The 13,359-nt window shown below is 37.4% G+C and overlaps 1 protein-coding gene across 3 annotated transcripts in view; it reads left to right on the forward strand.

Moving 5' to 3' along the window:
• Positions 1 to 13,359, forward strand: part of LOC134538280 (threonylcarbamoyladenosine tRNA methylthiotransferase) — a 63,396-nt gene that overhangs the window by 16,457 nt on the left and 33,580 nt on the right. For all 3 annotated transcript variants that reach the window (XM_063379472.1, XM_063379463.1, XM_063379455.1), the window contains exons 3-6: positions 5,068 to 5,140; positions 8,317 to 8,474; positions 9,345 to 9,533; positions 10,695 to 10,897. In XM_063379472.1, the coding sequence (XP_063235542.1) occupies positions 5,068 to 5,140; positions 8,317 to 8,474; positions 9,345 to 9,533; positions 10,695 to 10,897 (623 nt within the window). The remainder of the gene's footprint in view (positions 1 to 5,067; positions 5,141 to 8,316; positions 8,475 to 9,344; positions 9,534 to 10,694; positions 10,898 to 13,359) is intronic.

Raw genomic sequence — 13,359 nt, forward strand, 5'->3', positions numbered from 1 at the left:
ATAAAATTACACGTACAGATTTTTGCAATTTTACAAATAAATTATAGCCAAATATTTAAAAAAAATTATTTTCACTCGACAATTCGACAAGATATATGATGATGGTAGACCACACACAAATTACCTATAAAATTTATTGTAAATGATGTGTATTTTCACCATAAAATTCTTGCCAGCTAGTTTCGAATTTTTTTTAAAAAGTATAAAACATTTTTAATGTATGTAATGTTTTACAGTGTAGGCTCTTCACGGTAAGTTTAGGTCTTTTGAAATCAACATTTGAAAATTGTCCCTACTTGACTCTGTATGTCCCTGAAATTAAACGTACTCGCCAACTGTTATAAACTGCGTTGTATTAGTATTGACGAGGGGAAACTAGTTGCACTGTGTTGTGCATACTTTGGTAGACACACACAATTTAGAATTTAAGCAATGCCTTACAAAAGTTGTCTATTTGAACAGCCTCTCATAGTCCTTACCACTTTATTTTCCATTGTGCATTTGCCTTAGGATCTAAATATTATTTTACTGGAACTTAGCCGTTTTACGCATAGGAAAAAAAACTATTCCGGTTTCAGTTATGTTAAACTGTCCTTAAACTTGTGAAGCATATGAAGATTTATAAATTGTACCAGCGTACTGTTTAATATTTTTTAAAGGTATTTTATAGCAACCATATAAATGAACTGTTTTCTTGCACTTCGCAGTACGCATTTATCATTGCCCGTATATAGTGACCTTTGTTTTTTTCCAGAAACATCAATGATGTTGATACGAATGCACAGAAATGTGCATATTCCTTTAAAGGTAGACGTACTGTTGATATCGGCTTCCTTTTCCAACTGTTAAAAGACTTAGATGATCACATACCCTTTCATTGTTCATTGAAAACTATGATTCCCATTTCTGAGAAAAGAGAATGCCTGAATTTGGGAAGAGTACTGAAATGCCAAATGTGCGATTTGAAATCCACCATTTGGACAAATATGAAACGGAGCTCTACATCCATGGATGTAAACACTGCTGTTGTGTCAGCATCAATAAGTACTGGCGGAGGACAGACTCAGCTAGAAGAAATGATGACTACAATGGATATCCCATGAATGGCACCTAACACATTAAAAAAAATATCATGACAATTTGGAGGAACATTGGGCGAAGGCTGCGCAAGCTGAAATGAAAACAGCTGTGAAGGAATAAATTGAAGAGGCAAAGAAACGTGGTCACATAGAACATGATGGCATTCCGTTACTCACAGTTGTAGCTGTTGCTGCCGGGGGAAGAGATCTTACAGAAACAACTATAGTTCACTTTCTGGTGTAGTAAGTACCAAATCTGTACGATTTTATTTCTTTATATTTATATATATATATTAGTATCGAATTTGTACTCCCGCTTTACTCCATGAAATGCAGAACATTTTCATGCTCCCTTGTTTACAGCATGACATTTAAGCGGATGAGTTTAGAATATGGTTCTTTGGCATTTTACATGTAATCAGACAACTTTTTTTCATTTGGAGACTAACTTGCGTTGATGTTTACATTCTTTTATTGTAAATTACTGTGTCTTAAAACTGATTATACAGAAAACTGAAAACGTTCCCATACATCTATTCAAGAGGACTGGGGACGTAGTTTTTTTTTTTAGTGAGACTCAGCTTGTATGCGTATGTGGCTATCTCAGGAAGTAAACGGTGTGGGATTATGATATTTTAAAATAAAATTTAAACATTTATTATCTAGGGATGATTCTTTAGTTTTTATCCTATTTAGTATATGAAAAGAAAACAAAATTGTGAAAATTGTCTAAAGCTCATATTTAAATCTTGCCTGCGTAGATTCCTTTAAGTATTTTTAATGGCCGAATTTGACGTGTTATGAAAATTACATGACAATGGTACAGTGTTTTCAAGAAATGGAGTGTGTTTGTGTCGATTTGCTGTTTGGCATTGGTAAATGTAAACCTCGCACTTACATATTGTTATGTCTGGAGTAGGAATGCAGCGCAAGGCTAGCCAAACAAGATCTTATAAACACCATAATTACTGAAAATAAGATTAATTTTATCTTTTTTAATTTTTTATTATTATTTCCCAATTTTTTATTGGAAAACTATTTAATCTGATACGCTTATCCATTGCGCTGAGATATAAAAACAAACCAGCTATAAAACCAGGGCAAAATCCTGTGTTACTAGGTCTATACAAACTAATATCAAAGCAGATGACACGCAGACGACACCTTCTGACTGGCGTGATGTGTTACCGATAGTGGCCGTGACAAATCACATCTGAAATGCGAGACTACTGAGCCTAGGCCAGACGGAAGGATTTTCCCTCCCGGTCGCCTGTGAGATAACTTACAGGAAGGACGAGGGGGAGGGGTGCAGTCCGTAAATACCGGTTCCATGCGTAGGAGGGGTGAGGGTGACCAAGGGGAGAAAGAAAACCTACCTCCCTCGCTGGTCTAAAGTGGGGGTAAGGCATTGTGTTGTGAATTCTGCTCATCTTTCCACCCCTCAACGGCCTGAGTGCCGCAAGGACAATTTCTCATGACTGAGACCGAGCCTTAACGGTGAGTTAAAAGAAGAAATTTACATTAGTCAACCTGAAGGTTTTCAAGATAAGAGCAGAAATGTCTGAAAATTAAATAGGAGTCTATATGGTCTAAAACAAGCTCCCAGATGTTGGAATGAGAAAATAAAAGGTTCTCTAAAAAATGTGGGTTTAATAGTAAGTTCTGCTGACCCATGTTTGTTTATAAAGAATAACAATGGAAATAAAATTTTACTAACTTTGTATGTAGATGATGGATTGATCGCTGCATCAAGTGAAGATGATGCAATGGAACTTATTGAAACACTTAGACTTGAGTTTAAAATTACAACTAAACCTGCTGAATATTATCTCGGTCTTGAAATCAAACAAAGCAAGAAAGGTATTAAAATTTACCAAACTTCCTATATCAGAAGAATTTTTGAAAAATTCCAAATGAATGAGTGTAAACCTGTGAGCACTCCTAATTTAAAAGATGAAAATTTAATATCAAGGAAGGAAATCTCAGGAAGTAAGAATACTAACTTCCCCTATCGTGAGGTGGTGGGTTCCTTGATGTATCTAGTTACAGGAACAAGGCCTGATATCTCATACGCAGTGAGTGTTGTTTCTCGGACGCATGAGAATCCTTCAGAAGGTGATGTATGTAAGGTGAAAATAATTTTTCGCTACCTGAAAGGCACTCCCGAACTTGGTATATTTTACAAGAGTAATCACCATAAGGGAGTTCTTAGGGGTTACTCAGATGCAGATCTTGGAGGAGACTCATTGACAGGCAGATCAACTACAGGAGTTGTGTGCATTTATTCTGGAGGAGCGATTTCGTTGTTCAGCAAGAAACAAGCCTCTGTAGCCATTTCAACAACTGAGGCTGAGATAGTAGCTTCGAGTGAAGGTGCTAGAGAGATGGTGTGGTTAAAACTACTTTTGGCGGAGATAACCGAATTCACATCAAGTACTTTATTTGTTGATAACAATGCAGCAATAAGACTGGCACAGAATCCGGTATGGCACAAACGAACGAAGCACATATTGATTCGTCATTTTTTTGTAAGGGAAAAAGTTATAAAGAAAGTTGACACTAAAGATCAGTTGGCGGATGGATTTACGAAGGCTCTGCATAGTCCAACTTTGAAGAGACTGAATATAGAATTGGAACTATCTTAGTTTTCAGTGTGTTTCATAAGTAAATAATGAAGGAAGGTGTTAAAGTACACATTATGTTGTTATGAAACTCCTTCATTATTAGTGTAATCTCTATGCTTTTGTTTTTACTAAAACAATAGTTATGTTTTGTTTCCTGATTCTTCTTTTAAAATAATATGTTGTAGTTAATATAAAATTAACTAAATAAATACCTTCTTCAAAAATATGGTTTTATATATTTTAAGAACCAACTTCAACACTTTTGTGCCTTTATCCAATAACAGTCGGTTATAAAATAAAGCCAGAATTACAGAAATTCACTCCAGACACACAACACAGTCTATAGCCAATGTAACATAATTTTTATTAGCTGTATCCTTGAATCCCTCTTCCTGTTCCTTTATATTCGCCTTCCTATTCATTCTATTGTCTATTGACATACTGTGATTTGTACAGTGATAAAACATTTGACTCAAATGCGTGAACATCCATGTCCATCCATACTGATCCCCCCCCCCCCCCCCGCAAATGCTGGTGTTTTTTTTTCTTTTCTTTTAAAAAAAAACAAAGGCAGAGGCCAAACCCTCCCAAATTTTCCTGAATTTGGTTGTTGTATAAGTTTCTGGTGGCGATGTGCTGATGAGACGGGAAGCCAAACTTAATTATTTGTCTCCACTTCCTTCTCGACCTTTTTGATTAATTATTCTTCCATCCCCACTCTCTTTCCCAATCTCCTTCACCGCTAGTGACCTGTCTACCTCTCTTTCTTTTGCTTCCTCTCTAATTTCTCATTTTAATAGTTCCCTTTCTCTACTCTTTCTATGTCGTTTACCTTTTTTCTTGTAATGCTTTTAGGTTTTTCTCTTCAATTATCTTTTTTTTTATAAGCCTACCTAATATTACTAGTTTTTTTCCCCTCACCTTCAAAATATTTTATGTATGTTTGACATTTAAATGTATTAATGTATTAAGTTTCATTAACTTTTCCTAGAGAAATTTCCATACTGCATTGATTTAAACACTAATACATGTGAATTGTTACAGAAGAAAATTTTCTTGTAAAAAGTACCTATATATTTTTCATTGATGGTAGCATAAGTTGGAAAGTGGTAATTTTAATGTTTTAAAAGTATTATAACATTTTTTCATACACATTGTGCATATAATTTTATTTTTATTATAACTTGAAAAAAAAAATTTGCCATTTCCTGAAAAATTTTATGATAGTAAAAAATGAATTGGATAGCATTAGCTTGTATTAAATAATTTGTATAAGGCTAAGTGTTGTGTTTTTGGCTGAGTGCTTGCTATGTTAGACATGTGATGACTGAGCTCTGACTGCTAAACATTATTGCTTGTTTCAGATGACAAGTGGGAGGCTGACTTGTGGCTCCTGAACAGCTGCACCGTGAAGAGTCCCGCCGAGGACCACTTCAGGTATGACTCTGCTCGTAGCTATCTTCAGGCATAGTGGTCGTACACATGGTTTGTACGCCTCCTCAAATACTTAAAAAGTCGTTAATTTGTCTTAAATTGAATAAGGGTCCTTATAAACTACTTAAATTTTACTGATAATCCTTAAAAACTCCTTAATAAAGAGGGTGCAAATAATGGATAAAAGCACATATTTTAATGGTTTTTATTTCTTACTTTTCAGCAAACACATGCGCAGTACAATAGCATCTTACATTTAAACTGTAAAGGGGTGTTTTACGGTCTTACTTTGAACTTAAAAGTAACTGTAATTAGTGATGAAATGAAATTTTAGGTCTATAAATTTCAGATAGGCTCTATGCTTGGGTTAGATATGCTTCCAGAGATAATTCTGGATAATATGGGCTGATCAGTAAGAATTGAAATAATCAACAAAATTATTTTTTTTTTTTTACCGTAACCATCTATGTATTTAACTTTATTTTCTTAAGGTAGTTTGTGATATTACAAACTGGTTTTCTACCTCTTTGATAGTGGTGAAGGAGTCCTTAAAACTCCTTAATTTTTTATTTCACTAGAGAGTACGAACCATGGTACATGTCACCTTTCCACTGCACAAAGGTATAGCCTGGTAGTGATGAGTAACAAAGCCTGTTGGTATGGTCCTCGTTTAACTAGCAAACATGACTCCTATAGTGTAATCCAAAATTAATATAGCAATTTACCTGATAACTTGTACCAGCGGAATGCATTTTAACATTATACTCTTTTTTCCTTTCGCAACTTCGAAAAAGGGGTAGTGACGAAAGGCTGGTGTGAATTATGAAGTTATTATAACAAATGTAGATATTTCTTGATTTGGGCACCACTTACCAATGAATGACTAGGATGGAAATTTTGATACAGTTCTAAAAACTGTTAAGAGAGTTTGCAATCCTAAGCAAACACATTTTGAAATTTACATTTATTCACATTTCTGACAGCTCTAAAACTATACTACCCACACAGTCATACTTGAGATAACTATACCATAATAATGTCACTAATGAACAAGTCAGCTAGGAGTAACGAAGCTTCAGCCAGTCTGTGGCTGTGCCAATGAATCGTGGCAAAATGTATCAAGTTTCGAAGGCAAAGAAAAAAACTAAAAGCTTACTTAGTTGGGTCAGCACCATATTGACATGTATTAATTTTGATATGGACTCAGTGGCGGATCCAGAGAGGGGGCCATAGCGGTAAACACCCCCCCCCCCCTCCCCCCCAACAATGGTGAGTACAGAATATGTAAATGTATGTAATGCAACTGTGGTCATGTTTAAATTGCCTAATTCACAATTTTGTTATTTTTTATGCATAAAGATAGTAATTTATCCCAAGAAAGTTTCTTTACTGGTCAGACTTGGATACAATACCTACTCGCAGGAGAATGTTAAAAAAAGCTGCAGGCCAAAATGATTAAAGCACACAGCAGAGCAAAATTTAAGGAAGTGGCCAATAGGCATAGTAATAAAAAAAACCTCATTTCAAAGTGAGTTTCTGATCTACTTAAATAGCAGAAATTTTATTACATCCTTTGTTTAAATAACATTGCAGTTACTGTTCATGATCTTACTTTCAAAACGTGTGCAATGCTGAACATAAATTTAAACACTTATTAAACTTCATTTAAAAAAGAAGTACAAATAAAAAATTAATTTAAGTAAGGCCACGGTACAAAAATATAATCATAAAATAACTATTAAATTTAAAAATATTAAACCCTATTTAAATCAGTTCCCTTTTTTACCATGGTTTTTGTATCAAACTCTTTTAAAGAATGACCCTACTTCTTATGTCATTATTTCAAACAATCTTCCACTTTTTATTCATTTATCGCAATATTTCAGTGAGGCGTTTCATACTCAAAATAAATTACGTTCATTGTAGTGCACATTACAATACTAGCCACTTAACATGTGACGTGGCAGTGGTTTAAGTGGCCAAAATGACATCACTACTTCTGACATGAAACAGAAAGTTTATCTTGCTAAACAAATTTACGTCATGGTTTATAAACAGCAAAGTTCCCGTCATAAATGTGCATAGTTTCTTGAAAAACTTGTATCCGGGCAAAGGGAGGACTCAGTCGGACACTTTCTTGGTCGAAGTCTTGATTGCAGCTTGTCCACCACAAGCATCGTACGCTAAGTCCAAGTGTATGCCATTGGCCGTGTTTGCGGCCCACACGGCTTGCAAAAATTTCGTCGCCTGCTCGCCACAAAACCTGGCGACCCAGTCCACTATTTCTTTGGTACAACAAACTGTTCTATTTCGTGGACATCGGGATGATGGTCAGCTCATGCTTTGAGTCAGAGACAAATGAAAGCATTTGCAATGAAAGTAATTTCAGGGAGCCCTTACATTTTTGAGCAACCGCAGAGGAGATACAGAGCTTGAACATCATTTTAAACACACTTCCTCCAGATTAGCAAAACCGCGCAAAACTAGCTGATTGACACTTGTGGTAAAGAGATTTCTAGCCAAATTGCTCAAACGTATTGCAGGCAGGAATTTATTCAATTGTTATGGTAGGTACCCCTACCTAACGATTTTGTCCCTAAACGGCAGGACATCTGCGAAACGTTTAAGTCAAGAGGGTTGTTAACACTCAGGTATTGACAACTCCTATAGCTACAAGAGAATCGCTGGTGGCCACGTGCTTAGTAACAGCTAAGCGAACGGCTATTGGGCGCTGATGCGGTCATCGCCGAGGTCCGCGATTGGATACAAATGATGTCATTGTCTTTTCCCGAGTATAAATAGGGGTCTCCGGATAAGAACAAGCAGAAGGTGCCTGGCGGGCGGCCAGAGGCGAAAGCTTGGTACCACCGCTCAGAAGATATCAAGACAACGTCACGCTGCCACCATCCGCTACGTCACTCGACAACACCACGATGCCCGAGGACGATAGTATTTAACAGTGTTTAAGAATGTAGATGAAACTGCACCAGCTACTTTGGATAATATGGAACGAAGTGGTGCAGTGGTAACAGGCTGTGGCTGATTCCTCCCCATTGTCCCTTGTTTGTATTATGTTGTGTGTTGACCATCACTGATGACCGCAACGTGGACGAGAAGAAACTACGTACTGCTGTTCCTTGGGGACGTATGCTAGTTGTGGGGTGTCGGCTGTGCTGCAGGAATGAGATAGAGGCAGGCCAGCGCCGGGGCAAGCACATTGTGGTGGCTGGCTGTGTGCCACAGGGCGCGCCTCGCACACCCTTCCTGCATGGCCTCAGTGTGGTGGGTGTGCAGCAGATAGACCGCGTTGTCGAGGTCGTCGAGGAGACGCTCAAAGGTGACAGTGTCTGCATTTGTTTGTGCTGTAGGTTACTTAATGATTATGTTTTTTTCTGTAAAACTGTTGAGGTAAATGATTGATTGTTCTCATGATAATGGCTTTGCAGCATGTTTAGAATTAATGCAAAGTGATCAGAAAGAGTATAGTAGATTTTTATTTCCTTTTTCTTAAAATACATCATAAATTTTTCTAGTGACAGTTGGATGTTTCATACTATTTCTCTCACAGTTTTTTTTTTTTTTTTTTTTTTTTAAATCATTTTCTCTAAAGAATTTATCCATCTGGAATGACAAGGCAATTTTATTGAGAATGCTATGAATGTGTCAGAACCTCAGTTTGGTCGTCTCCCTCTTCAACTGTGAACCAAGCCTTGTGTGTTGTCCTGGTTGTCCGACCTGCTGGCTCGGTAGTTGGGGCTCCTGGCTGGTGAACCAAAGGTCCTGGAATTAATTTCCAGACAGGTCAAAAAAAATTTTACTCGTGAAAAGTTTCCTACCTGGGTTTTTAATTGGATGTTGTGTTGCCTCTTCACCATACTGAGGAAGGCAATGTTCAACTACCATAGAATCATCTCACTGAGTCAGCCCCAGTCATGCCATAGCCATTTTTCCCCGGTGATGGCTGGGCAGCCAAACTAGCCTCTGGACTGATCAACCCATCATGTGACCCTGATTGGTGTCAAATATTTTATCATTTACTATAACATTTACTAAATTTCTTATTCTTTGTTTTTACTCTACTAGTTTGAGCTGCAAATGTTTCACTTTGTTTTAACATGACTGTCCAACTTGATAAGGGGAAGAGGAGCGTTCCTACTCTTGGGTGGCCTGGTTGTATGCCAATGGGATGGTGGGTGTTGGCCGACAGGTCACACGGTGCGGCTGCTGGGGCAGAAGAAGCAGGGGGGACGCAGGGCAGGTGGGGCATCTCTGGCGCTGCCCAAGGTGCGCAAGAACCCTCTGGTGGAGATCATCCCCATCAACACGGGCTGTCTCAACCAGTGCACCTACTGCAAAACCAAGCATGCCCGTGGCGAGCTGGCCAGCTACCCCCCAGGTACTGTCGACCTGCGCTGGGGATGGCCTGGCAATGAAATAAACATGGCTGCCATGTGCATCTGTGCAGACGTTTGCACGTACAGTATCTATTTTTTTGCAATTTAAATTGATGTTATGGTTTTTAACAATCATACTTTGCGGCTATACAATTTTTAATTTTTGAAACAAATGATAAAGCATTCAATCATAGTGTTTTGGTTGTTCTGTACTGCAAAATAAATTATCTTGAACATTTATGGTAAATATTCCCAGCAACGAAGGCCCACAAAAAAAAAATCAAGCTTCGCAACATTTACTTTTAAATTGATAGTTACTTTAAGGTTGGTATGTTGCCTATAAATACCACACAGTTCGCTGATTTCCAAAGAAAATAAGAGTGTTAGTTGGGACACTTTTTCTTCCTTGCTTTGTGGACCCAGCATTGCCAGTTTAACGCTTGCAAGAATCATATGCGACTAATAGATCACTTTGAAAGCTGTGTAGTTTTATTTCAGCAATTTTAGACCCCTACGGTTGCATGTCAGTTATGATGCTGCCACAGACCGAGTGGTTGGTATTCGTGTTAGTCATGTGAAATTGTAGGGAAAAAATTAATTGATAATGTAATATTTTTAAGACTAATTTAAATGCATGAATAAGTGTTTTTAAAGATACCACATTTCTTTACTAAAGCACCTAGAATACTGAGTAATAAGTGTGTGAAATCAAACAAGGTGGAGTAACTGTAATTGATTTTGCAGTGCCAGTATAGATGGCTACCAGCCATGGTACACACGTTATAGATGCCAAATTTAAATACTCTTTTAGCAGTATTACACATACTACACAGAAGAAAACTACGTAACTCAACTTAGCATGTTTTTAATGCTAAAAAAAATTGTATAATCTTATTAGTTTTTTGTTTTATTAAAGTGGCCAGCTGGTTTTTCACTAACAAATAATGTTGAATTTCACACTGCTGTCAGGGAGAGGCAAGACATGTTTCTTGTACGTATTACTATCTGTTTGTAAGTTATTGAAACTTTTGTTTTCAGGCCGGGAAAGTTCATGAGATTTGTGAATCAACGACCATATATTTTTTGTTTGCCTCCAAGTACAGTACTTTGTTGCCAGACATGGCCGCTGACCACATGCTAGGTGTCAGTGGTGGCTGTTGCAGATGAGATTGTGGAGCGTGCGCGGCAGTCGTTCAGCGAGGGTGTGGTGGAGCTGTGGCTGACCTCGGAGGACACGGGCACGTACGGCCGTGACATCGGCTCCAGCCTGCCCGCGCTGCTTGCGAGCCTCCTGCCAGTTGTCCCCGAGGGCTGCATGGTTCGCGTCGGCATGACCAACCCCCCCTACATCCTGGAGCACCTCGAGGTATGCTCGTGCCTTCACGCCCTACACCTTTTCCCTCGAGTCAATCACGTTTTGTAGTTTATTTCTGAAGAAGTACCACAGTACTTTGTTACCAAATTTCTGGAGGAATTTAAATTTCAGATAAAGTACCCTCTTTTATCGCATAATCGTCGCACTCGCACAATCGTCGCACCCATATTTTAGGGCGTCAAAATTTGGAAAAATAAAACCTCTCGCGTAAACGTTGCATGATGTTTTTGGTCCCGCTATTAGATGCTGAGCGCTTTGTGTAGGTATCTTTTCCGTATAAAACGATGTATCTTAAAGTATGAATATAAATTTTATTCAGAAATTACCGCGTACTTATTTAAAAATGGAAATACGAAGCTGTCTGATGTGTACATTTTCTTTTAAAGACTTTTTAAACATTATAACCTTCATTGTTCGTCTGCGTCGTCGCAGTGTACCGCTTACCAAAATGTAGCCAGCGCTGGTTGCAATCATTACTGTTTGGTTATGTTACTTCCCGTATAGGGTGCACACACATAGTCGAATATCGATATCTCGCCGATTGTAGGTATCTTTTCCGTATAAAACGATGTATTTTAATGTATAAATATAATATTTATTCAGTAATTATAGCGTACTTATTTAAATAATGAAAATACGAAGCTGTATGAAATGTAAATTTTCTTTTAAAGACTTTTTAAACGTTATAACCTTCATCTGTTCGTCTGCGTCGCCGCGGTGTATCGCTTACAAAAATATGGCCAGCGCTCCTTGCAATCATTACTGTTTGGTTATGTTGCTTCCCGTATAGAGCGGACACACGTAATCGAATATCGATATCTCGCCGATTGCATGCAACGCGCGCTCTCTATCAGGTGCCGAGTTAACTACATTTGATATCCCGCACACTCATGGTGTTTACTACGGTAGTTACGCGTTAGTTCGGCTTCCATTTGGATCACAGATTTTGTTTTTCTATTTAAAGTTGAAGAAAGGTTTTTGTTACATGACTTATTAAATTAAATTGTTTGGCGTGCTCTTTTATACTTCACTTTGTAAATAAACGTACTTTCCATGAATGGGTTTTGTTTTTATGAATACTTTATCTAACAAAAAAAATTTTTTCCACATAATTGTCGCACCCGTACTTTTCAAACTTGATTTTAGAATAAAATGTGCGACGATTATGCAAGAAAACATGGTATATTACATTACAGTACAGTAAAACCCTGTTAAGACGTTTTTCAAGGGACTCAATGCTAAAAACCTTTTAACAGGGAAATACATTTGCTTCATAAAAACATATTTTACTCAAATGACATACTGCTTGAATAAAAATTACACTTACCAATTATCGTCGGCACGCTGGAAAAACAATACAATTATATCAGTAAATTGAATTATTTTAAATGAATTTTTTTAATAAGCGTAATAAAAAAATTTAAAACTAGCAAAAAAACTAACATTCACTGTTTTGAAAAATACTGCATCATAGTTGTTTGTTTCAACACATTTTCGTTCTGATGCGTCACAAAATTGCTTAGTTCCCATAAACTCTTCCTCACACTATCTGGAACATTTGGTGTTCCATGAACAAAAAACCTCAGCTTGTCCAGGTGGTCAAGTACTTCGGAGTAAGTTGGCATGGAAGTGGAATCACCTTCATCGCTGTCACCATCGCCAGTCTCATTCGCAGCTAAATCCTTGTGTGGTGCACATAAATCTTCGATGGTTTGTGGCTCACAATGGTACAACCGCATCATCAACTGAGACATAATCTTTAAAAGTGCATGAAAAATTTAGGTGCTCTTGAAGAGTTTTCCAATTTGCACTGCATGTAGAAGCACATGCTATTGCATACCTGCCAACCTTTTCTGATTTTTCCGGAAGTTTTCCGAATTATAACTGCTCTTTACGATTTTTCGAAATTGTCTGAATCCTTCCTATTTTTGTAATTCAAAATGCTTCGCGGTAAAAAAAAGACGGTGTCTTCCAAATCTATTCAACATTCATGTCGATCGATGTATCGCGTGTTGTGCTCATGACTATCAATTGTTTTTTTTTTTTTTTTCTCGATTACACAGTTCTACAGAGAGTACGTCGTCGCTTGTTTGTTAGACGGTTAGTTAAGATAGGCGATTTTGACTTATAATTTACGAGCTGCTATTACGTATTAAAATTTTGATTTCAAATACATTTAAACTGGCAAAATACGCTGTGGTCAATGAGTGCAACATGAAACAACTGTTTACGAATTTGTTTACTTTGTTACGGGCTATTGCGGTTGCCTCGTTTAGGCGTTTGTGACAGGTTATGAAGCACAAACTGTCTGCATTATGTTTTCAAAGATGAGTACGAAAAAACAATATTATTACCAGACATTCCGTGATACGTATAGTGCAGAGTTTCCATGCATTTTAAATTCTGACAAAGGGGAAAGGTTTGGCTTTTGTAAGATATGCAGATGTGACATC

The sequence above is a fragment of the Bacillus rossius genome, chromosome 1 (genome assembly GCF_032445375.1).
Source record: "Bacillus rossius redtenbacheri isolate Brsri chromosome 1, Brsri_v3, whole genome shotgun sequence".
Lineage (NCBI taxonomy): Eukaryota > Metazoa > Arthropoda > Insecta > Phasmatodea > Bacillidae > Bacillus > Bacillus rossius.